The sequence below is a fragment of the Cuculus canorus genome, chromosome 9 (assembly GCF_017976375.1).
Source record: "Cuculus canorus isolate bCucCan1 chromosome 9, bCucCan1.pri, whole genome shotgun sequence".
Lineage (NCBI taxonomy): Eukaryota > Metazoa > Chordata > Aves > Cuculiformes > Cuculidae > Cuculus > Cuculus canorus.
In genome coordinates this window covers 8273741-8299982 of record NC_071409.1, presented here as the reverse complement: position 1 = coordinate 8299982, position 26242 = coordinate 8273741, and the positions used below count along the sequence as shown (strand labels likewise).

General features: G+C 42.7%; 2 protein-coding genes across 11 annotated transcripts in view; both read right to left on the bottom strand.

Annotated features, from left to right (window-relative positions):
- The window catches only part of AGFG1 (ArfGAP with FG repeats 1), a 34424-nt gene extending 27178 nt beyond the window's left edge, over positions 1-7246 (bottom strand). For 5 of the 10 annotated variants that reach the window (XM_054074176.1, XM_054074177.1, XM_054074179.1 and 2 more), the window contains exon 1: positions 6990-7246. In XM_054074176.1, the coding sequence (XP_053930151.1) occupies positions 6990-7156 (167 nt within the window). In that variant the 5' untranslated portion in view covers positions 7157-7246. The remainder of the gene's footprint in view (positions 1-6989) is intronic. The other 5 variants (XM_054074178.1, XM_054074180.1, XM_054074184.1 and 2 more) reach the window with 3 other exon arrangements.
- Positions 7247-19865: 12619 nt separating this feature from the next.
- Positions 19866-24939, bottom strand: MRPL44 (mitochondrial ribosomal protein L44). The gene is made up of 4 exons (XM_054074949.1): positions 24727-24939; positions 23555-24023; positions 22317-22495; positions 19866-20678 (listed from the first exon to the last, which is right to left on the bottom strand). The coding sequence occupies exons 1-4, from the start codon at positions 24885-24887 to the stop codon at positions 20507-20509; spliced, it is 981 nt and encodes a 326-aa protein (XP_053930924.1). The 5' UTR covers positions 24888-24939; the 3' UTR covers positions 19866-20506.
- Positions 24940-26242: the final 1303 nt, after the last annotated feature.

Below are 26242 nucleotides of genomic sequence, written 5' to 3'. Positions count from 1 at the left end.
CTCAATGGAAACAAGAACATTACATCCCACATACACCACAGTAGAGACACTAACTCTGGCTAAGTGGGGTTAGCTTAGCATTCACGGTAATCCAGCCTGAATTTCTGCAACACCATTTTAAAAAAATAAGTGTACATTAACTACAAGCTATCAAAGAACAGAAAATGCTGTGGTTCTGTACATGAGAAGAAAGCTTCTGGAAAGGAAGTTGGGGGAAGGAATGTAATACGGGACTAACAAACTGCTGACAAATCAACTAGTAAGAGTGAGCTTTAGAGCTTGCATTTTTTTTTAACTCTGCTTTGATAATAAATTTGGTTCAGATTGCTTTTAGGAATTAAAAACAAACAAAAAATTACTGGCATGCAATTTAAGACAATTGCTAGGGATTATCCAATAAACATTATGAATCAAATCAGTATTCATCAAAACAACAAAAATCTGATGTTCCAAATATTAACGTTTTCTACTCAACTTTTAAAGAATATTTTTAGCACTTTGAGTTTGAGTAGTGTTATGCATTTAGCTTGCAAATTCACTGTGACTTGTAAATCCACACTGTACCTGTAAGAAGACAAATCTGATCCTGCTTCAACCTTTTTAACTAAAAGTTAAATGTGAACACTAAGCAGCAATATTCCTTTCACACCACAGGAGGAAGGCATGCCCCACTCCTGAAGGCCTTGCATGGTAAAAGATGTACTCACATCAGCAAACTAGGAAGACTAGAAATCCTGAACATAACTTTAATAAATGTAGATTTAGCTATCAAGATGCAGTACTGTACGCACAAGTAATTTTTATGTGTATATATAAGATAGTGAGGCGGGGAGGGAAGCCTATGAAAAGCCTCCTTTTATATTAAAGCAGAGTAAGAAGTCAGGCTGCAACAAGGGATTCAAGAGAAGGCTGCATTATACAGCATAAAAATACAACCAAAAACCTATGCATTATGTTCCTTAGATTAATAATTTTGATTCTACCATCACAGCAGCTAAAAACTTATTTTTTAATGATATCTGACTGGCTCGAGCCACTTTCAATAACATTATATCCATGAACCGACCAGGACCACCCTAAACCAGAGCACCTGTGAGATTTATGAAGCGGAACTCAAGAACCAAGCCCAAGTACTAAAGCTACTCTTACTTCAAAAGCCTAAAATATTCTACACCCTTCCTTACCTACAGAGATTTTTCGATGACCCAAATGATTCACAAACAATTCATCTTCATATGGGGGAAGCTTACTGGTAGACAGCCAAGTACAATCATCCCGCAAGGAACTAACAAACCCTCTTAATAGGAAAAATGTATCAACCACTTTAGTTCTATGTATTTGCGAAGTATTTTGCACAGTTCTAATGCTTTACAGCATTCCCTATTTAACAGGGGACAAAAAATGGGTTAGTTATAGGACCTTAATCCAAGTAAATAATGCCTAAACTTAAATGCATTCTGAACAAATATTTGCAAGCTGCACCCATATGGCAGTAACAGTTACTCATTTCTCTACTACAGAGCTCCTGAGCAAAGCAGCAACCACATGCTACCTCACTGCTTCATCCAGACTGCAGCCATCTCCCAAGAAGCCCCCTAGGAAAGATGATCAAGTACAGCTACTCTGCCACCTGCACTCATTCAGCACACCACAGCTACAGGATCCCACATGTAGATGCCACTCAATGCTGCCAACTTCTTCATGCTCAGCGACGGTTATTTCTGTGGAACAGCACTGCGACTAGAACTTCCAGCTATGAGACCATCCTCCACTGACCCAACATCGAATTAGTCCAAGCTTCAGGTGACACAGCCTGTCATAGGGGCAACTACAGACAACACGAGCCGAACATGAGATCTCTGCTCTCCAGAGAGCATTGTTAAAACAGGAGCTCTGGCAAACAAAGGAGGCTTTAAGGCCACTGACACAAGATTCTGAAGTCTGGCAACTGAAACATTAAACATTCAAAACACTGTCAACAAGCCCTCAACATTCGTTACTAACATAATTCAGTAGCAAATGACACTTGAACTTGTGATTGTTGGCAGAGCAGCCATTCCTGTATTCATCAGGCAAAAGTCAGTAAAGTTGTCTACAAAGGCCAGAGCTGGGAGGAGAGAAAAATTTAGAGAGTGAGCTCTGCTGGAATAGAGGGGTCACTTCAGTGGGAGGAACAGTGAGCAGACGGCTCCTCACCACAACTGGTGTGTCCCTGTATCACATTCTAACATGATCTCAAGGCTAAACCAGCAAACTCCCAACCCCTAAGAATGGGGACGTTAACTAGGCAAGTCAAATACCAAGCCATCATAGAGCACCCTACATCCTCAGATGTCTGGAAAACAAGCTTTAGAAAACCCAATGTCACAGTACTTGTTATTATTTCTATGCCATTGTTATCAGCAAAACAGAATGTAAGCAGTACTGACCATTCTAGAGACTTGCAGACCTCCCTGGAGACCCTCCACCATCTTACAAGCTCATTTATTTTTAACAGCAAAAGGCTCATGCACACATTTAGAAGCACAGTCAATGTTAATTTAACTTTTTTCTTCAAAAACCAAACATCATTTCTGAACTGCATAGTATTCATTGTGGTACAGATATTTCCTTTGCTCTCCAGTCATGACACTGAAAACAAGAAATATACTAATATAGGAAATACCTTAAAAATAGATACATATTACACATACACATAACACAGCCATTTTCCAAACATGCTCCAAAAGACAAAAAGGACTGGAAAGCTATGCCAACACAGCCAGAATCACTTTGATTCTAACACTGTATTTAGACCATTTTAATTTCTGCAAAAATTCTTTCAGCGTAAGGGCCAATAATTCACCACCAGTGCACTAAGAATTATTTCTCATAGTATACACCATTAAATACTCCAACCTGGCTGATACAGAAGTTCCTTACCCAGGAGGATTTTAAATTTAAAATTTCAACCATGAATATCATAAGCAACCAAAAGAAAGCCACATGATCCAGTAATTATAAGAAACAGCAGAAAAGGGCTTCAAGCATTCCCCACTGTAATCACATGATCTAAACATTCTTTGTTGCTCCTTCCTGACCCAAGCCAGAAGTGCAAACATCTGAACTAGAGACTTCCTCAGCAAGTTAGAAGGCAGGAGTAAAGATGGTGGCAGGAGTAAAGATAGGGAAGGAGCATCCCAACTCTCACATCAGCAGATAACAAAAAAAAGTCAAGACTAAAAAAAGTCTATAGTAGCAAACTTGTGGCAGTAGACTCTCAGTCAAACAGGAGTACTTTCCATTTGAGAATATAAGAACACGTTCTTTTTATCAAAGTTAGGAGCAGGCTGACCAGGGTGGTACAGAAGCACTTGAAAGCAAAGATACGCACAGACAGCAGAGAAGTGAGGCAAAGAGGCATTTGATAAGACAAAGGGAAGGGTGTCACAGTCCACAGGACAGCATCCAGAAAGACAACAGACGTAAGTACCAACAGAATCTATCTGCCAGCATTTCCCTAAGTGCAGTTTTGCTATAATAAAAAGAAGTCTTCTGGTTTTGTATTACCATAATACTTGACCTCAGAAGACTGTTCCTGTAGAGAGGAAACCGCTATCCATACCATGATTCGTGAACTCTCTCCTGCCTGTACCATTTTGCACAGCTAAACTTTTGCTCTGCCAAACCCAATCTGATGAGAAAACTTAAAACCTAGGTCCTGCAGAGAAGGACCTCCTCTACGTTACTCATATTTTAACTTCACAAGACTCACCTTCAACATGAAAGTCAGAAACAGATCTTTTTAGCAAAGCCACTAGCTCTCCCATCATTTTTAGCAGTACTTGAACAAGCTAGATATACTATTTTTAAAAACATTTAGGAAAACAGAACTTTTTTAAAGCTAAGCCTAGTAATAAGTAGCATTGCTCTCTTCCTACATAGAATCACTAATAGAAATTAATCATGAATCCAGAATGAAGGATTTGGGTTTGAAAAGACTGTCCTTCCCAGGACAACGAATAAACACTTCAGCAAAGTTGCAAGAAAACAAAGTTAGACAAAGGTAGTTGTTTAGACAAAGTTAGAAAGTTTAGAATTAACTCCTTCTAGAACAACATGACTATCTAAGATGATACTGAGGTTGGTAACCAGGTTTACTCAGTTGAGCGACCTTTTTGAAGGAGACCTGTTTTAACCTTGCACTGGGCACTTCATACTTGAAAAAACTGGTCTATGCGACTCCAAGAATAGTTCCTGTAGCAGATTAGAAAAAATTAATTAGAACAAGAAGCAATGCAAGTCATTCACATAGCATACAAACAAGATGAAGTAATAAGATTATTAAAGCCTTACAGTAAAGCAAGTATTATAAGGTAGACGCATGCAGCCATCAAGAACTACAGAAGCAGAAGCACTTCCACAGTTATTTGCCATTATGTGGTTTCTTCAAGTTATTTCCCTCCACTGTGGAATTCTACAGTGAAAAGCATTTGGAAATAAACAAGCTGTATGAAGGACTACTCTGACAGAAACATTAAAAATAACAGTTTGTAGTTATGAAATAGACAAAGCCTCTCTCTACACTGTTTCATCAAGAAAAAAATTATCCTACTCTAGTTCTAGCCAGGTTCCATGCATATAATCTTGCACACACAATTTATGAGAGCATTTCCAAGTCACTATGAAAGAACAAGTCCAAATATATTTCAGAAGAAAGCTTTAAGTCTTCTTACCAGTCCTTCGCTCCAGCTTTAAGTATAGGCATTACTAGCTGCAGCAACTAAAAATGTTGTTTGTGGTTTCTTTTTTCTAGCAGCACAACAACACTGCATATTTAGAATGAACGAGCTATTTGCATTTTATTAAAATGCCAACATATTAGCAACTGTTTTTCAGAAAAAGTCTTCCTCTTTGAAGCATAGCAACACTCAAACGACAGCAAACTTAACAGCAAGTGACAGCTGTCCCAGCTTACTTGCCGTTTCCCTGCACAAGCATCCATTTGGTTATTGTGAACTACGGACTTTCGCAGCCTGCACCTCCCAGCCAACAGATAAAATGAACACATGGTACTGAACCCATACTAAACATCACAGCAGCACTCATAATACACTTGTCTATTAAGGTCAAGAAGCCTGAAAAGTAAAGGAAAATATTCCCATTGAGCAGTTTTATCATGCTGTCAGTTTAACCAGCAAGAACATGTGCAACCATTAAATAAGCTCTGTGCAGTAGCTTAAAATAGTTTCACATGCCAGCACAAATAACAGTTTGCTAACAGAGCAAACAATAGCCAGAGCTAGCTGATTAAGTAGTCTGTGGATGTCAAAAACTCGACCCTTTTCAGTTCCACAATCTGAATCTATTTTCCGTATTTGTCAAGCCTGTTCAAAAGTCTACACAAAATAGAAGTAAGAATGGGGAAAAACCCACCCAAGACTAATTAGCCGTCTAGTGGTATAAAAGGCAGCTTGTTCCATGTAAATTCGGCACAGAGCTAACATGCTTGCTTTGTTTTGCATCTCAACATAATTACCAACTTTGTTCTGACACCCCAGACCTCACTTGGAAGGCCCGCATGGTGTACCAAGTCCTTCTCAGTGAAGGCACAGAAATTAGTTCAGGCTCCTGAATGTCTTTATGAACTCAAACGAATAAACACAAATTTGTATCCTTTGACACACTATGTTACTCCCTTTGGTCACTCTCTGATCCTACTCCATTCCATAAGCACAATGCCACACAAACATAAACAAGCAAACAGATTTAGCTGAGGAAACAGCAACACTGAAGACAGCAGGTTTTCCCCCAGGGTATGCATATGTAATTCAAATTCAGAACTGATTGATCTCAACACTCAGTTTCATACACAGTATTGCGGAGAAGGAAGGGTGGAAAAGGGAGGAGTAGCGGGGAGGCCCGAGTAGGAATGAGGAACAGGAAAAATGCAATTCCCTTTATCAGAGCCAATCCCTGCCCAAGGTTTATACAGGCAGCTTGTAGGAAGTATTAGGTTTAAGGAAAACCTTCTACTACTTCTCTGACGAATTACGTTGAACTACTGAAGCCAGCATTTACCCTCTAAGCTAGAGCTTAAAGAGTTGTCTTACAAACTACTACCAAACGAAATTCGGTACACAGAAGACCAGACTGGTGATTTAACTCAACATTAAACACTTCTAAGCATTAAACTCGTTATTTCCCGCTGGGAGAGGAGACAGGCCTGACAGAGAGCTGCTCAGCCATGTGCCCCCTTCTCCCTCCACAAGCACCCCCTCGGCGGGTGCGGCACTGACCCTGCTCCATGTGCCTGCCCTTAGCACAGGCTCCCTCGCAGGAAAACTCCCCAGCCCCACACCAAGCATTTGGACGCAAATCCGCCGGGAAAGCCCCCAGCTGCCTTGCTGTCCCTCCACCTCCCTCGCACGCCTCGCTGCCCCCTCCACGCTGTCCCCCCCTCCCCTGCCTGTGTCCATCCCCCGACCTTCCTTGCAGCTCCCGTGCCTTGCTGACCCCTCTCCCTCCCCTCTCAGCTCCTTCCCCTGCGCCCTCCGCATCGCTGTCCCCCTCCCTCGCCTACCTTGCTGACCCCCCTCCCCTGCCTCGCAATCCCCCCCGCCCCTCTCCCGTGCCCTGCTGCCCTCATCTCGCAGCGACCCTCCCTCCCCCGCCTCACAGCCCTCCAGCTTTGCTGCCCCCCCCGCTTCCCCGGCCCTATCGCCTGCCTTGCTGTCAACCCCCCTACCCCACCCTGCTGCCCTCCCCTGCCCTGCAACCCCCCCGCCTTGCTACCCCCCTCCCTTCCTTCCACTGCCCTTCCCTCCCCTTTCCCTGCTGCACTCCCCATCTCGACCACCCCTCTTTCCCCTCCCCGGCCTTGCTGCCCCTCCCTCCCTCCCCTTCCTCTGCCTTCTCTCCCTCCCCTTGCCCCTTCTCCCGCCCGACCTGCCCCCCCCCCCCCCCGGCCCGCGCCCATACCCCCTCCTCCCGGCCCCCCCCGCACTCACAGGATGCCGGAGCAGGAGGTGCAGACGAAGCTGCCCACCGTCATGTCGGTGTAGGTGGGGCCGCGCTGGTCGCAGTCGAAGCATTTGCGGTTGGGCGGGAGGCTGCTCATCTCCCGCAGCAGCTTCAGGTGCTTCTCCTCCTGCTTCCGCTTGGCGCTGGCGGCCATGGCCCCGCCGGGCGGCGCGGGCCCCGCTCACGGCGCGGCGGCCGAGGCGCTGCGGGCCCGGCGGCGGGGGGAGGGAAGGGACGGGGAGGGGCGGGGCGGGGAGGACGGCGGGGGAAGCGGGAGCGCGGTGGGCGCCGGCGGAGGGAGGGGAGGAAGGGGGCGGAGGAGGCCGGCGGCGCCGCCAGGCCCGGGGCGGGTGAATGACGGGCGCGGGCGGAACCTGCGCGGCTCCTTTATGAGATCAGAGAGGGCGGCGGCGGAGCGGCGCGGCCGAGGGGCGCAGCGCCCCCTATGGCGCGGGAGGGCGCCCTGCCTGCCCCCTCGGAGCTGCCCCCCCCCAAAGGCGACAGGATGGTCTGGGTTGGAAGGGACCTATAAAGACAGAAAGAACCTCCTGAGGTTCAGCAAGGCCAAGTGCAAGGTCCTACACCTGGGGTGGGACAGTCTTCAGTTGCAATACAGGATGGGGGATGATGTGGTTGAGAGCAGCGCTGCTGAGAAGGACTTGGGGGTGCCGGTCGATGAGAAGCTCCACATGAGCTGGTGAACCACTCTCAGCCCAGAAGGCAAACTGCATCCTGGGCTGCACCTAGAGAAGCGTGGCCAGCAGGGCGAGGGAGGGGAGAGCCCTTCTGCTCTGTTCTTGTGAGACCTCACCTGGAGTGCTGTATCCAGTTCTGGAATCCTCAACATAAGGAATCACAGAATCACAGAATCACAAGGTTGGAAAGGACCCATTGGATCATCGAGTCCAACCATTCCTAACACTCCCTAAACCATGTCCCTAAGCACTTCATCCACCCGTTCCTTAAACACCTCCAGGGAAGGCGACTCGACTGAAGGCGACTCCCTGAAGGAGGATATGGAACTGTTGGAATGGGTCCAGAGGAAGCCACGAAGATGATCAGAGGGCTGGAGCACCTCTGCTGTGAGGACAGGTGGAGAGATTTGGGATTGTTCGGTCTGGAGAAGAGAAGGCTCCAGAGACACCTTAGAGCAGCCTCCCAGTACTGAAAGGAGCTACAGGAAAGCTGGGGAGGGGTGTTTTGCAAGAGCATGCAGTGATAGGATGAGGAGGAATGGCTTTAAATTGGAAGGGGGAAGATTTAGGTTAGACATTAGGAAGAAATTCTTCACGATGAAGGTGTGGAGGCACTGGCCCAGGTTGCCCAGGGAAGCTGTGGCTGCCTCATCCCCGGAGGTGTTCAAGGCCAGGTTGGATGGGGCTTGGAGCAGCCTGATCCAGTGGGAGGTGTCCCTGCCCATGGCAAGGAATTGGAAGTGGATGGGGGCTTTAAGGTCCCTTCCAACCCAAACCACGATTCTATGAAAAAAGAAAAAAAAAAAAAGAGTAGATAACTATGTTCTTTCTCAGAAAAAGAACTAAAAAACAAACCTGAAACCCCCACCAATTCTGCATTCATTCTCTGTTGGAACTGCATGAGCTTTAAGGTCCCCTCTAACCCAAAACTCTTTTAAGATTTCCTGAATGTCTGCATGGTCTTATAAACCTAATGTTGAGCCATCAGACAGACAGAGTTCAAGAAGTTTCATGCTCATGGTGGGAAGATAGAGTTAATGGTTTATTTTCCAGCAGATCATAGATTCATGGAATGGTTTTGAGTTGGAAGGGCCCTCAAAGCCCATCCAGTTCCAATAGAGAATGAATGCAAAAAAAGGGGGGGGGCAGGGGTCATGTTTGTTTTTTTGTTCTTTTTCTGAGAAAGAACAAATTTATCTGCTCTTACTCTTTTTTTTTTTTTCATCTAGAGAAGATGCTGTTGACATATGTAGGTCTGAAAGCTGGCCACATTAACTTCCAGCCCTGTTCCACCTTCCTGCAAGTACTAACTTTTGCTGCTCTTCTACTCCCTCCTTTTCTACTTCGTGTTGCTCACAGCTAGCATTAATGTCCTCAAAGCAGATGGCTTGTTTTTACCTGTAAATTACTAAGGGGAAAAAAATTGATAAATAATACACATGAATAAAAACTCTACTCTTCAGCTTTACTCTTTGGCTTTCTTTTTTCCTGATATATTTTTCTGTTTCTCTACTCTAGGTCCCTAATTTCCTTTCTTACAGCTTCTCTGTCTAAATTTGTTCTTCATTCTCTCCTCCTAATGACCAGACTTTGTGGTTGGAAATATACTGGCCAGCTGTTTATTCTAAATGTGCTTAATCTCTGCTGCATCTGCTATAGCTTTTTAGCAGTAAAATAATTTCTTAACAAGAGGTAAAACAATGATTTCTTAAGCTTGCAACATTTCTCTTCACCTAAAACAGAGAATGTATAAGTTGGATGGATAATAAACCATAAATATCCAGTCATGGATAATAATATTTGAAAGATGTTGTTGCTTCAGTAAGCCCTTAAATATGGGCTAATAAGGTATAAGTTACAATATACAAGCACATAATCTAGGAGACTTATTGTCAGGACTAAGAGAAACAAGAATCTAAGAACATAGATTTGGGAGATGAATAAGACATCCTCAGTTTGTCACTAGGACTGAGGTCAATAATATCCATTTTAAAGTAATTAACCCAGCAGGCTAAGTGACATGAAAATCATCATGCTGAAGGACTAATGGGCTATTAAATCCATCTTGCTTCACTACTGATGGGCATAGAAAATTAATCCTGGGATTAGGTATATTGGCTCTATGGCAAACTGCTACTGCAATATTTGTATATGAAGGGTTTTCTGAAAATGCAAAGAAAAAACACGGCCAGTGTATCTGCCAGGCATGTTCATTGATGTGCTCTTATAAAGACTCAGTCAACAGAGCATAAGTTAGTATGTCTGGGCCTACCCTTATTTAAGATGTAGCTTTTGTTAATGAATAGATGCATTTTAGCAAGAGATCAAAACAAGAGAAAGTCATAGTGCTGTTTATGTAAATTATTATCGATTGTTGACAGTTATTTAAATATAGAAAATTTGACTGCAGAAAACAGGCAGACAAATATCATTGAATTACAGAACTGTTTTTATCTGAAACGCCATTTCCCTCTGACATTTCCCACCCACTGCTCTGACATTAACATAGTAGAAAAGGTGAATGATGGATAGCCCTGCCTTTACCCATAAGAACTCTTTATAGGAAACAGACTTCAGGATAAGGAGAAACGCGATAGTCACATCAGCTGTGGTTTTTGGTAACACACAAGTCAGTGGTGTTTAATTTACTTTTTTAAAAAAGCTATGTTTTATCATACATCTAATACTTTTTAATTAATATCGGGTACAAAGGGATTTTCAGCCACCGCAGAGATGCCAGTCTGAGATGCAATGTGGAAGGGCTGACTCTGAAGATGACATAGAGGAGGCTGAAGGCATGGGGCCATAGACACAAAAATTAAAGCTGGCAGAAGAGTGGGAAGTATCAAAAAGACTAATAAACATAGACAGAAAAAGGAATTCTTCTTTAGGCTCCTCCCTCAACTGTTTATAGCCCATCTACTATATCTTTATTTTTATAATAGCTTTTACAGTTTCCAAGTGAGAAAGATTGGACCGGTGTAGAGCCAGGTATCAGGCGCTGATAGCAAGACACATCCTTTCCTTGCTGCCAAGTAAACTAGAATTTTCCTGTTAATCTGAACAAATCAGACAGGTTTTAAGATGACAACCATAAAGGTATAAAATGCCTTTCCAAAGTTAATCCAACAGATCAACATCAGAGGTGTTTAAAAAGCCTGAAGTATCTTTGCTCTTAGTTTGATATTCTGCTCTTGGTGGTAATGGCTAAGAATGAAGGTTCCATTGTAAATGATAATTCTTGCACTTATGAATTTTTCTAGATTGCTTCTGTGGAAAATCTGAATTGAAATTAATCAAATCAGTGACATCCTAAAGTTACTGCTGTTATAGATACATATATATTATATATTAATATACTATATTAATATATATATAAAATGTTTGTTTAGTAAGAATTAAATCTGTTACCTTGTAGTTCAGTTCAATCTACTTGATTCTCAGTGAGAAGGCCTGAGATTCCCTGGATGGCCTCCCACGTAGCACTAGTTATCCAGTATACCTACCTCTCTTCAGTTTTTGAAGTGAACTAAACTATTAACATTTCTCTCATGGTAATGCTCTCCTTAGACTTTCTTTATCTTCTCCTTTTTTCTTCTAATAAAACTAACTTATCCATGGATAAGATAAAGAAATAAATTCTGTTATTGAATTTTAGCTCTTTAGAAAGTTATTCAGAAGAGCGAGCAGCTTCTGTGTTACTTAAACTGTGTTTACATTTGTTAACTAAATACTGTGCTCTCCTGACTGGACTTGAAGTACCAGGGGACCTTGGAAGCCTATCTGGCCTAAGATTACAATCAATTTACTGCCTCAATGTTTATAAGTTCCTTCAGGCACTGTGCTTAGTGAAGAACAGTTTGATTTTCTTCAGTGGGGGATTTTTGAGTGCAGTGAAATACCGAAAGAGTAAAATCCAGTCTATTTCAACCGGATATTTTCAGATCCCAGGAGAACATTTCAGCAGACTGACTTGTTCCAAAGTTACAAGATTTTTCATATTTTAATTTTAGTGAGAAATTGTGATAGCCGATGAGGCATTACTCTCTTCCTGCTTTCTGGTTTGGTCAGTGACATTGAAAGGTTATCAATATTTCAGCCTTGCCCCTTTATTTGACACAGTTCTTGGATTTCCATCATGCCTTAAGTGTACAAGATCGTATTCCAGTTTGTAATCACCGGCTAGGTAGTGGAAAGAACATGACTATATACAGTTGCAGTGGAGGCAAGACATCTGTTATAGGAACATCTTGTACATGACATGAATGTATTTTATTTTTCAGTTCATTCTTAGAGTACCCTTTCCTTATCTTAGGGTATGTGCAAACATTTGTTACTGATTTTGATTTGTATTGGTTTATCATAATTCTATAAGATCCTGTACTTGAATGATGCTTTCTAAACTGTGCCACAGATCACAGGACTTTTTGTAAAGTGACTGCTTCATGCATCCTTTCAGAGGAACATGCCAGAGGAGAGTGAAACCCTTTAAACTGAAAGGACAGTATATTCATCTTCGATCCTATAAATAACAATAGAAAAATAATGGTAAGCCATATCATATTTTACCTTTGCTTGAACTGCACATGTGTGAGCAATACACAAGGCAGCCTAGAGTAGAGCCTACAGTGAGAAAAGAGAGGTTGTGGAATGGATAAAGTGAGAAGAAAGCAAACAAATTACCTTAGGAGACAAAGAGCTTAAAGGCAGACAGTGATGGTAGAAAGATAGTTTAACACTGTCTAACTTTTGGTTCTAAATTAGAAGAGGGAGAGGCACAATCTAAATAGCTATCTAAACCACCAACAATTTCTATGGTATCTGGCTACATAAAGTACTAAGCCAGGAAATGCTCTCCCAGCTCACTGAACAGAAACAATTTAATTTTCACATTAAAATTTATATAACATATTTCTTGACCTATGAATGCGATTTGTACTTAAAGCCCAGTGTGTTTTTAGGTTCAGTTCCTCCTTTTCCACTTGATGATGAGCATTTCCTGATTTTCTGTAAAACTCCCATGTGAATGAAGAGAGGCCTTTGTTCCTCTCCACTAATGAATCTAAATTATTGATTAGTCAGTCTAATTTATGGAAACGACTATCAGTTAGTGCTGTCTTAGAACTGCCTTAGATTCAGCAAAAAGAATTACGGGTAATTTGACAAGCACCTTCAATGAGAAAAACACAGTATTAAGACACACAGGAGAAGTAATAGTCTCAGTGTCCTTTATTTGCCCGCACTTTACGAATCTCACATATTTTCCTGCAGACTTCCCTAAAATTTTAATTCTTTTCATAAACATCACCTTAAGGCTGATTCGGTGACGGCTAGAGTAGAATTAACTGTTCTGATCAGACATCCTTTAGTGGTCATAGTAATCCCAAGGCTGTGATTACAACTGGAATCTACACACAGAAATCAGGGCCACAACCTTCTAATTCTCTAAGTCAGCCTGAATATAGATAAAGAATGAAAAAGGTCTAAAAGGAAGAAAGAGGGTAGATTTAGATTAGATATCAGTAAGAAATGTTTTCTTTGTGGGGGAGGGGAGTCCCTGGCACCAGTTGCCAAGGGAAGTCGTGGCTACCCCATCCCTGGAGGGGTTCAAGGCCAGGTTGGATGGGGCTTTAAGCAACCTGATCAAGTGGGAGATGCCCATGGCAGGGGGGTTGGAACTGGATGGGCTTTGAGGTCCTTTCCAAGCCAAACCATTCTATGATTCAAGAAAAATGTTGGCTGAGCCTAAGATGCCAAGACAAGCAAACCTATCATGCGCTCTATTATCTGAAGCGCTGAAATGGTAAATCAATTACCCTAATGTAGTAGTGTTTCCTGATAAACAAAGAGCTTTGTACACCGCATTGAACAAATCAATGAATATAACAGGTATCGGAATAACTGAAGATCATGGAAACATCCATCTGGATTTGAAGTGGGATGAAAAAGCACAGTATCTGAGAGTAAAGCAATGGAAATAGACATAAAAAAAAGGAAATATGGGAGACAGAGCTTTCGAATGTCAGGCGTTCAAATAGAAGAATAAAAAAATAGGCTATGTAATGTGAATATGGGAAAAGTAAGTTCTTCAGTCACTGTGCTTCTGAAGGAAAATATTTTCAAAGTGGACTACAAAAGGAAACCTGATTTTTCAGATTTAGTGAAACGTTCCTCATTAATGTAATTTTAAAGTCTGAGGTACTGCCCCCAAGATCTTTTCCATTAATTCTTGAGAATGCGTCTTGTTCAAACTGCAGAGGGAAGCACTTTATGACTGGTAGTATTAACAGGTTGAAAGTAAGAGCACTAACAAGGTATACAACAAACAAAGTCCCCTGGAGAATGTAGCGCAGGCTGGTGCAGCTGCAGTGACCAGATAGGGATAATCCGTGGTAGCTGCAAATATCCTCTTAAGGGAGGTCTCTGCAGGAGAAGCCTGATCTCAATCCCCTCCATGGGAAAAATACAGCTAAAACTAGTAACGTTTTAGCACTTTCTGTCACGTCATTTATTTCAAAAGTAAAAAGGACAAATCCTCCAATTGTTTAGGCTGATTAATTTAACATCTAAAGTAAGAACCCCGACATTCAGACCTACCTTCCATATTCTGCTGTACAGCAAGTGCACCTTAGTTTCTTTACCTCAAATTCACTGTCTCCAGGGCTGCAGGTACAAACAGCTTGAAGAAAATGTAAGAATTCTTCCAAGAATGCATTCTCTGGCTGAGCAGCAATGACAGGCAGGTCTCTATGAGACAATGGGTGTGAATTCCAATTGGGAATGCAGATTTTGAAATCCAGAAAGAGAAAGTCTTTCTTAAACAAAAGGAAAAGGAGAAAGGCTCATCAGGACATGACAACACAAATGACTTGGCATGACAAAGCATCTTTTTCCTTGACATGACAGGGATATGTAATATTTACTGCTTACATGCTTAAATAAATTAGAGTTTTGCAAAGGACCACAACACAACCAGAAACTAATGAACAGCTAAGGCACAGTGGGCATGGTATTAGCGATATTCTACATACTGTGTTTTTGGCACTAGAAAAGAGTAAGTGTTTAGAACATTACTGCAGCCTGACTAGAACAAAACCTTTTGGGGGGGCTGTTTTTTCAGTTTGGTTTGTGGACAAGGGAGTTAATGGAAGAAAACAAATAAATACTCTGAAACAGTACAGGGAATGAAAACTTTGGGATAACATCCGCTCACAGGAATTTGAGAAACAACCCTCGTTAGGCAAGAGATTTTTAAACAAACAAAAAAACCCCAACCAAACTAAAACAAGTTTCTCCAGAGTACCATGGATGAGGAAAACTGGCAGAGAAAAGGAACCCAACAGTTAATAAATCATCACAAATACGGAAAGAGAAGTATTACAAAAGCCATTAGGTAAGCACGGTATTTCTTACAACTTAGGACTTTTAATCAAGTCTTTTATAATGGTTAGAATTTGTGACACTGTAATTTCTTTAAAGCTCTAAGTTCACCCTGACTTTCTCAAATTATCAAGATCCACATTATGAATACATAGGGTTTTTTGCATCCTGTTCCTCTTTGTGTGGGGTCGTTTCAGACTGCAGTACTTTACTCTGTAAAGCCGGCTTTCCAATTTTGCAGCGTCAATGTATTCAGAGACAGCTTATAAAACACTGCTCTGATGCCAGGCCTGCCCTTCGGCTTATTTTCTCCCTCCCTGCATGTACCTTTGTGCACACAGATAACTGCCTCAACTGCAATGTGGACACGTGCAGGGAGGCGATAGCAGAGGTGCAGCTGGCTCTCGCTGCAGGGCCCTGACCACAACTGTGGTCCTTTGGAGTCAGGATTATAAGTGTAATCAGTCAAAAATAAAATAATTTATGCAACAGAACAACTAACAGAGAAAGCGTAATTTCATAGTAATTAATTAAAAGTTTCCGTTGTTGTTGTCCTAGACACTTATTAGGGTAAACTCTTGTTTTATGCTTCCTGTCTTTCCATCATTGATAGCACCATACAATTCTTTTTATTTCATCCTCATTATAAACTGAGCACCTAACAGTCAATTTCCAGAGTGTTCTCCACAAGCTCAGCTTTGCTCTCAAGCACCGCGTGTTTGCTGTCTTTGCTGGAGCCTCTCAGCACTGCCAAGCAATGGCCACAACTGCCCCCAGTCCTCTCTATAGCCAGTTTCATTCCCTTGTATAGCGAAATCCAAATAACTGTTTGTCAACACAATGACATCTTCATGTTAAAAGATCGTATTATCCTTCAAAAGTGAAAATTATTTTGAAGTTTGAAAAGCTTTCATTGCAGTTTTCAAAAAGAATCCGGTAAGAGTCAGACAATCCAGCAGTGGATTCTGTCACAAACAGCAAATCTCTTCTGCAACTGGGGGCGGATTTTTCTCTAGAGGAAAATTTTGAAGCTTATTAAAAATATTACTGTATTTTGGTTTGGAAGGGACCTTAAAGATCATCCAGTTTGCCATGAGCAGGGACACCTTCCACTGGATCAGGTTGCACAAAGTCTTATCCAACTTGGATGAGGTTCATGTAATTTATTATATAATTTATTATTATTACTATCATCATCATCTAGTCCCTGATGTTTTTGGTTACTAGTAAATGATGACTATAATACTCCAGTCAATAAAAAATGTTCAAAATTATTTTTAAATTGCCTGTTTATCTTGCATGAGTTAATGAGATCAACCAAACTCAATCAGATCCATTATCATCTCCTAAACACTTCATCAGGGAATCATAGAATAGTTTGGATTGGAAGGGACCTTAAAGATTATCTAGTTCCAACCTCCCTGCCATGGGTAGGGACACCTCCCACTAGATCAGGCTTGAAGTGAAACTATATGGGTATGCATGCATCTAGGGTAAGTTCATCCTAAAGTAATAAAAACAGCAATAGAAGCAATAAAGTATCACCAGACTGACCATGTTGGGATCTGCTAAATGTCAGTATGCACATAATTTTTCATTCATGTGTTTTGCCCCCTGAAGTGCTGTCTCATTGCCTGGTGGTTACAGGTTGTAGAATATGCCTGCCCAATTGAAAACATAGATATTTCTACAAATTGTTTTTTGATGTTATAATCCTAAGCACTGATAATTTTGCCAATAACTTAGAGGATAAAATTGTGTCTCCTAGTTGTTCTTTCTTTTGAAATTATCATTAAAGTAACTGAATCTCTTAATTGGACCAAGCCAGAACTCTTGGACAAATTATTGCCCTGTGACTGTGGGAATGCTCCCCCTTGCTGAATCCTCTGCTCTTATAGGGCTAATTCTGTAACACTTCCTCAGTTTCATTAGTATTTTCTTATTTATGTAGGGCTGCTTCCATGAAGGAGACAATCCCCAAAACCAGATCACAGAGCTTGATCTTTGAGCTCTAGTTACTTTGAATTTTCTCTCAGCGGTTTAGGTCTAATGTGGGGCAGTGGCATATGCTTCCTTCAGATTTGAGGAACACGCAATGAATTTTCATTCAGCTGGGTTTAATTATTTGTTTGATCTGGTGATATCCCTTGTGATACCTCAGCGATATTAATCACAAAGCTAGGCATGTCCCCACAAAACCGTCTGCTCAGTGTGGTGCTGTCTATTATCCCTTCCTCTGTATGACAGAATTGGTGGCACCGCTCCCTAGAAATCGTCAAATGAGTATGAGCAGAACATTTTATAACCTCCACACCTAGAAACTTATGTCCTACATCATTCAAAAAGTGTTTCTTTTCTCACTTCTGAAAGGTGGAAAAATTGCTAGCTGCACTTTTTTCACCCCACCCAAATAGGAGCCACGGGCTACAGACAAAGACAAACAGACTGGCACTGAGGAGCCAAAGATGTGATTCAGTATTTATCTAAACATTTGGGGATCATAGAACTAGAGTCTGTCACCAGAAGTGAAGGAATATGGCTAACTATTGTCTCTCTCAAACAACATGCATTAAATAGCATTTAAAAGTTTCTTTGAAGCTGGATATCAAAACATCCTCGCAGATTTATTTTTTTTCACGTTTGCATGCTTTTAAGAGTTAGAAAGACTGCATACAAATCGGCCAAGTCATTTGAATGATTATTGAGAACACTGTTTTTAAATAGACACCCCGAGCTATCGACGTGATTAATTTTGGTCATCTATATAACGTACCAAAATGAAATACTTTAAACCAACATCATGTCTTCAGGACAAAGAGTATTAAACTACAAATGCCAGGTAATCATTAATCTGTAAGTTAATGCAGTTATCACAAAAATAAACACTGCTCTGATTTATATAAGCATGCCAGTCTAATTGAGGAAGAACACAGGACTGCAGAGAACTTTCAAGCATGTCCAAAACTCATTGGGAATCTCTTCATCTCTTGGGAATTAAATGTAAAATTCTCCCAACAACAATAAAATAAAGGTTATTTTTCTGATGGACTGCCTGGATGATTCAGGAGGTCCCTGACACTCATACAATACCTGCACTGCAGCAACACAGCTAATATATTTGAACATAAAACTAGAAGCTCAAGAGCACAGTCACAAGCATAACTGCCACTGACCCGCAGAAACATTACACATACTACACAAAAATAGCACGGGATGATAACATTTCCCTTCTCCCTAGAGCTACTCTTTTCCCAAAGCAGACCAGCCCCAGTTTTAAGGTGCACAAAAAGCGCTGCACTGCAGCATGCACTGTCATTTGAAGAATCACCAGCAGCCTTCACCGCTCTGATTCTGTCACATGGATCATCTGCGTTTCCACTGTGCAGCTTTGCGCTGTGACAGCGGCTCTTTATTGACCAGCTGCTGACCATTCCATCTTCTATCAACAATTTCTTAGACAAGCTGAAATGGTAAACACACAAAATGAGTGCCATTGGATCAGTGGTATCTATTTGAAAAGAAAAAAATCTGACCTTAAATGTTTGTTTCTCTACACTAAATGCATCTCTTTAATATTAACTTCAAAGCTCAGATACAAGAGAAACAAAATAGTTCGGTGTCTGTTTAAAGCACTCAGTAAAGGCAAGAAAAAACAGGGCTCTGCTAACGTCTTGATACTGCATCATCCCTCTCCCCCTGCCCTGCAAAAAGGAATGACAACTCTCTCTGAAAACACATAAATATGTATATAAAAAACAGTAGGTACGTTGGACATCAAAACCCCCACCTTCACTATTGTCCTTCTAAAATAGGTAAAGGTAATAGAAATACCTTATCTGGAAACTAAAAATAACAGGAACAATTTGTACCCTCTTTTCAGATTTTGCCTTTATTCCCCTGGAATATAGTGACCTTATTGGCTTTGCTTATATAAGCAATAGCAGACTACCTAAATGGAAGTTTTCACAAGCAATTTTATGTATATTTTATGCTAGACTGATCTTTTGCTCTCCTTTTTATATTCAAGCTGTCACACATGCGCTCTCCCATGCCAAAATGCAGAAGAAAGGTTTCGCTGCCATACAGCCACAGATGCACATCACGCCAAACACTGAAGATGCAGGTGGATTGCAGGCAACTGGCTTCTTTGCTTGAATACACTAACGATTTTGTTTCAGTTGAGTAGAGCAGACTTATCACTTGTCCTGCCAGCAGGGACTGCCCCACCTAAGCTGTACCACAGGTCTGCTTAGCAGCCACCGGGAACCTTGCACTACCTTCACACAAACCCATCCTGGGGATCTAAGGCAATGCATGTGCACTGCTAGGCATACGACCATCAAACCAGCCTGTTTTTTCTCCCCCCAGTTAGTGAAGACCCATTTACCTACTGTCATTTTAAAACAATAGGCTATGGCAGGAAATGGTTCTTTAACCACTGTCTTTAACCACTCACCTTCTTCCTTTGAGGGCTCAGTCCCAGTCTCAGTTCTAAAGGAAACAGTTCCTAGAGAGTGAAGTCCTCATGCATCCATTGTCTCCTGGTACACAGATTCTGAGTTTCTGTGACATTTAATAAGAATATCATGCAGGCACCTGAGTTATTCTTAAGTGACTTTCCATTTACTTGAAACAGATGGTGCAAAGCAAACAAACACAGATTTTACTGAACGCCATACTTTAATCATATGACTGCTTAAATCTAAGCAGCCAAAAGACAGGAGGAAAATCAAGTACCTGGACTAAAGTACCAAAAAAAAAAAAAAAAAAAGCAGCAAAAACCAAAGAAAGAGAAGTCTACAGCTTATCTTAGAGCCTAGCATTAAACAATGTTCTCCCATTTCTTTGGGAAAGGCCTTCACTGCCCTTATTTTCCTTTTTACAGATTTTAAAAACAACACCCCTTTCAGAGCGTGCTCCAACAACAGAATCCAATGTGTATGGCGAATAAAATCTGTATGCAAGCAGAGAGACCTCCAAAGTGCCATTCCCACTTTTATTTTAAATGGGACCACCAACAGCATCAATATCATCGAAAGCACATTTTGTGTTTTCACAAGGTGAAGGGCAAATGAACCCAGCTGCAATCCAAGGATTTATATTGTGTATGTAATTCAACTCATCTTATTAACGGTCCCCAAGGAAGCACTTGTGAAACTTTTTCCTATACAGTGAGACTCTGTCACACATTATTAACAGCCTCCTGTGACATATGGAAAAGCTCAGCCTTCAGAAAAAAAGGTGCTTTTGTTATGAGCAAATATTAAACATCACACAAAAGACTTTATTTATTTTAATACCATATTTGATTTTAAAATTTCAAACACTTAAGATCAGAAAACCGAAGTGAATTTTGCTTTCCTAAATACATGTCTACTCAGCATGGAAACCATTAATTCTTAAGAGAAATCAGAAATGTCTTTTATTATCTAGTTACTGCTGATAGCCTTTTCAACTGCCAATCCTTGTTTGGATTTTGAGTAATCCCAAGGTCTCCTGTTCTCCGTATACCCATAGAGCTTCCGCAGTGCCACACGGGCAGCTTCTTCCTCTGCAGCAAGCAGTGTTTCACCAGGACCTTCAGCGATGATCTTCTTATCGCTTGGGGAAAAAAACAACATTAAAAACATTTTCATCGTGAAATCCTGAGCAGAGCTGTGTTTCATGAACAAGGGCTGCTAGATTTTTTTTTTTCCAACGCCTGTGAATCCTGAAGGTAATTTCTATTTACACACAATTCATAGTTGGAAGTGACCCACAAGGATCATCGAGTCCAACTCCTGTCCCTGCACAGAACAACTTCAACATCCACACCATGTGGCTGAGGGCATTGCCCAAATGCTTCTGCAATATTGTCAGGCTTGGTGCTGTGACTTCCCTGGGGGGCTGCTCCAGTGCTCTATCAACCTCCAGAGTAAGAACCTTTTCCTAATGTCCAGCCCAACCCCTATTTGGCACATCTTCCTGCCATTCCCTCGGGCCCTACCATTGGACACCAGAGAGAAGAGCTCAATGCCTGTTCCTCCTCCTCCCCTGGTGAGGAAGCTGTAGACCATGATGAGGTCTCAGACTCCTCCAGGCTGAACAGACCAAGTGACTTGAGCTGCTCCTCATACGGCTTCCCCTCTAAACCCTTCTTCTGGACACTCTCCAGTAAAAATGTAAATATTTCCGTTGGTCTTCCCTGCAAAGATAAGTGATGGTACATTCTGCAATGGAAACTAATCAGAACTACATCCATCTCCTGGAAGAACACTACCCTGTCCATTTAGATTCCTAACATATCACTGATTCTTTACAGTGTTCAGTTTGTTAGCCCTGTTAAAAATACGCTAAATCATCACTCTAGTTCACTTTAAACAGAGAAGTGAAATGCTTCTGTCTTTTCTCCTCCCCTTTTTTAAACTGCTTCTGAAATATTCACAGGGAGGTTCTCTGTGATATGAAGTATGGACTCAGCTCTGTTTAATCAACATCTATGGGCAACGGTTTGTGAAGGGACACCAGGGATTCAAGAAGAAAAATAATCAGCATTCCTTTCTTCTATAGAAGATGATAAATCTCAGAAGGCATAGAAACCAAGACATGATAAATCAGAAGAAGTCAAAGCAATCTTCTCGCGTGTTTATCTGCAGCATATTTAGCAAAGCAGCAATAATGTGGGTTTTGGTGGAGGAATGACCTGTTGTGCTCCAGAGGAGCAATGTGGCACCTGGGCAAGAGATCGAGAGAGGTAGAGACAGTGCCAGAGACAGGTGCAGCAGGGATAACAGGCAATTCTGAAATCTTGTCTGGACATCTCTTGCCTAGTTTACATTGCCTGTCATTTGAAAACTAAAAAGTTTCTCTGGAATATGAAATAAGTCTATCTTCAACCTCAATTCCCTCTAGGTCTGTCTCTTTACCTTTCCCTACAGCCTGGAGACATTTATAGCCCCTCCAAAACCCTACAGTTATGCTGTTTGTAAAGTTCCTGTGTCAGGTCACCCTGAGCATACACTGAGACTCTTTAGTCCACCATATTTAGACTCTGAATTCCATTAGTCAGAGTCTGTGTCTGCATGCATCATTACAGCAAGCAATTCCAATGCTTAAATGGCTGATTTTATGTGGAAATCACTGTATAGTTTCTTTTCTGTGATAACCAAAGAGCACAAATAGAAAAGTAAAAGAGCATCTTCCCTTCTTCCCTCTCCCTCAGCTTAAAACCATTTCACTTTAAATTAATATCATACTCACCAGTACAGCCCAACAAAGTACAGCGGCAGAACTGTGCTGACTCCCAGCTGCCTGGTGATTCTTGGTTCTGGAGGAGAGATGTTCCTCTTGGTCAGTTCTTCCACTAGTAAGCCCATAGGGTTTACAACTTCCCAGATCTCAAACAGGTCTTTTCCAATCAGTTCAGGAAAGAAAAAATCCTAAACAAAACCATTTAGAATTAAAAAATAATTAATGAGAAAGGTAACAAAGGCTCCAGCTCCTAATGTTTGCTAATAAAAGTACAGCATGATGAGGCATAAATATACCTAACAACAAATGTCTGAAATGAACGATCACACTGCCCGACTGCTCTATCACAGTTCACCAGAGTTGCTAAGCTTGGCAGCTCTGGTTCCAATTTAGCTACCAACCGGATGGGCACTCTGGACAAAATCAACTGCCCAGGTGTAAAGAAGGAAGAGCACCAGTCCAAGAGAGGGGTTATAACAACACTTCAGCGCAGCTCCAAGCACTAGGTAAGCAACTCAGTGCTGCTTCCAAGCAAGAAGTCACATATCAGAAGGGCTCTGCAAGCAGGCTGAAGGGAACGTGCACCAGGACTTTGAGTGGTTTGGATCACTCTGTTAACTGCTATGTGCTCTTAGAGAGACCTCTGGATGGTCTTGTGTCAGAAGTAAGATTTTAATAAACATTTTTCCATTGCAAAACCAGAAATAAGCAACAGGGATGACTGAAAGGACAGCAGCTGCTAAGACTACTTTGCTACACTGCATTGTAATTGAACATTTTAGTATGAAACACCTTTAGGTGCCTGCACTCCTACAAGCAAAACCTATTAACTCTACCTTATATAAAACGTTTTTTTTACAATTGGACGTATATTCTCACGTGGAAAAGTTTAATTATGTGATAGCATAGCACACGGAATACAACGCCTTCCCTTAGCACGTGTCATCAAATACTATAATATGACCACTATAAACTGCAAGTGTATGAATTTATGTACTTGACCGGCCAGTAAGCCTTAAATTAAAAAAGCAAACCCACAATCCCACCCAACCACCACCTCCTAACACATCTCACTGTTAAACTGTCTGGTTACAGATACTGTCAAACTTCTCCCAGCCTCCCTCAGTTTTTGGCCATTAAGGTACAAGATAGCATTTATCTTTTTGCCTTTTTCTTCCCCTGTAACTCCCAAGCCTCTTACATGTTACTGTTGTCAGCACAGAACCATACAATAAGTAACTACTTACCCTAACAAAGATCCCTGTTTTCTCAGGCCCGCTGCTTCCAAGCAGTGCTCCTATCACAGCAAAGAATGTCCTCTGCAGCACAGCTGGTGGGACGGGAAACTCTTTGCAAAGCGTCAGGTCCTGTATAGACAGGTTTCGAGCCACGTAAGAAACAAGTTCTTGGCCAGTGAGAAAATCAACAAGTGCTCCTACTCCCTGTGCAGGTAAATCTGGGTAGGCACCTTCAAAGCATCTTGTCAGGTAAGAGCGTGAAAAAGACACCCCCTGCTCAGCAAGTTTACTGTTATCCTGTAGATTAAGCGCAACCATTTCTTTGTCTATCCCGAGTTCTCGGCGTCTTGCCTCTTCGCTTTCAATGTAACACGAATTAACAAATGCAGTCTTGAGCAGATCCAGCGAAAAATTCTCGTGTAGCCGGTGACTAAAAGCCTGTATCTCTGCATGGTAATCCCAGTTGGGCTTCTCCGATCTATGGACAGAGAAAAGGAAACAGATTCAGAAACAGAGTGAGAAGTTACCCATGTTGCGAACATCATGCCTTCCATGTGACCAAAAGGAAATGAAAAAAGGAATTGTTCTGGGAGCTTGAACCCTGCCCAGAAACCCTGCTATAAGAGGCAGAGCTCTCCTCGGTTCACGGGCCACCCTGTGTCCACCCCTGTACCAGCCCTGCCACCTTCAACGCCGCCGTCACTACACTCACCTGCAGAGCCAAAGCCGTTCTGCTCTGAGCTGAAGCAAGGAAGGACTCAAATAGTCCACTGTCTCCTGTTTCCCAACCGTTGCACCCCAGACCCCTCCTCTTCTTCACCCCTTCCCTCCCTCCTGGAGTCCTTCTCTCTCACCTCCTCTCCTCCTTCACCCCTCCCTTTTCTCTCTCACCCTTCCTCATTCCCTCCCTGCTCCTCCTCTCTCCCTCTTTTTCCTCACCTCCTCCCCTCTCTGACCCCTTCCCGCCTCTTTCTCACCCCCTCCCTTCCCCTCCGCCCCTCTATCCCCCTTCCTCATCCCCTCTCCCTTCTCCTCTGTCCCTCCTTTTCCTCACCCCCCTCCCCTTTCTCATCCCCTTCCTCATCCTCTCCTCTTCCTCACCCCTCTCTCATGCCCTCCCCCATTTCCTACTCTCCCTCAATCACCTCCTCCCTCCCACCCCACCCCGGGCCGCCTCTCACCGCCGTCGCGGAGCCTCCTCCAGCCGCTGCTGCTCCAGGTACGCGCGGAGCCACCTCTTCTTCTGGCGGGGCTGCACGAAGGTCACCGCCCCCCGCTGGGCCGCAGCCCCGGGCAGGGCGAGCAGCCGCCGCGAGGCCCGGAGGAACAACGAGACCGCCATAGCGGCGGGAAGCGCAGCGCACCACCGCCTTCCCCCGGAAACGCGGCACCACCTCCGCGCGTTCCGGGTACGGGGGTTCCGGGGGGCGGGGCGGGGGCGTGGTTAGACTGAGGGCGCGGCCAGAGCGCAGTCGCAGGCGAAGCTCCCGCCTCGTCCTACCGCTCCGGCTGAGCTGTGTCCCCAAGTGCCGGCGGTACTCCCCTCATACCCCTCACGGGATGAGGACTCCGCCGCAGCCTCTGCCAGAGCTTCACTGCTCCTTCAGACTGACTCTTGTCCCTGTATCCAATCCGAACCTTCCCTGGTGCAGCCTGGGGCCGTCGCCTCTCGCCCCATCACTTGGGAGAAGAACCACACCTGATACCGCCAATGTCGGCAAAGTAACTCTCTCAGACTCGTTTTGGAGTTTTGGAAAGCGAGCACCCTCTAACCAGGCCTGGGCAGCACGGGGCACTGATCGCCATCCACGTGCAAAGAGACAAATGCTGGTTCTAGAACATATTCTCCACTTAAATGCATGTGTATAAATTTTCCCAGAAATCTTACACATATTCTATAACTTTCCAAGGAATCTTTCTAATGTCATTATGAACTGCGCAACAGTCAAATCTCTTGCTAATTTGGAGCTCTGCCTGACCTTGCATTTGAGATAGGGAGCCACTCCGAACAGAGGTGAGTACAGAAGAAGAAACCTCTGTTCGGCACAGATCAGACTGAACACAAGATGTTATCTCCGAAGAATGAACAGCGTCTGGATAAACACTGTCTTAAAGAAAACATGCTCTCAGAGGGACATGCTGTCTAACTTTCAAAAAATATAATTACTTGGTTGAAACTTTACTTTAGCTTAAATAAAAAAATATTCCACTTCTTGTAATAGTAACTTTTTTTTATCACACCCTCCTCGCTACAACCTCCTTTCAGGGAGCTGTAGAGAGTGATAAGGTCTCCCCTCAGCCTCCTCCCAACTAAACCAACCCAGTTCCCTCAGCCGCTCCTCGTAAGGCTCGTTCTTCTACAGCCTCATTGCCCTCCTCAGGACATGCTCCACCAGCTCAATGTCTTGTACTGAGAACGTATCTGTTATTGGGGGTTTATTTTCACTTGCAAGACACACTCTGCTCCCTGAACAGCAGCTTTGTTTTCTCCTGTGCTGCACACAGGTCTGTAACATCACTGGGAGCTCTAACCTGTTTGCGTCTCCACGGTTGCACAGCAACACCTCCAGCTCAAAGGGCATTATATAAAATGTATGAAAATACAGAAAATGTGCAAAATGGGCCCTTTGTCTCCTCTTACCTTTCACTAAAAGGGCTCTGAGCAACCTGATCCAAGATGTCCCAGCTCCTGCAGGT

What these genes read in the sequence shown, in the direction of transcription:
- MRPL44 (XM_054074949.1), bottom strand. Translation starts at nt 24,887, where the DNA reads ATGGCGGTCTCGTTGTTCCTCCGGGCCTCGCGGCGGCTGCTCGCCCTG. An exon ending in AAACAGGGATCTTTGTTAGG is followed by an intron (nt 22,496 to 23,554) that starts GTAAGTAGTTAC and finishes GGTTTTGTTTAG; the next exon opens with GATTTTTTCTTTCCTGAACT. An exon ending in TACTTTGTTGGGCTGTACTG is followed by an intron (nt 20,679 to 22,316) that starts GTGAGTATGATA and finishes TTTTTCCCCAAG; the next exon opens with CGATAAGAAGATCATCGCTG.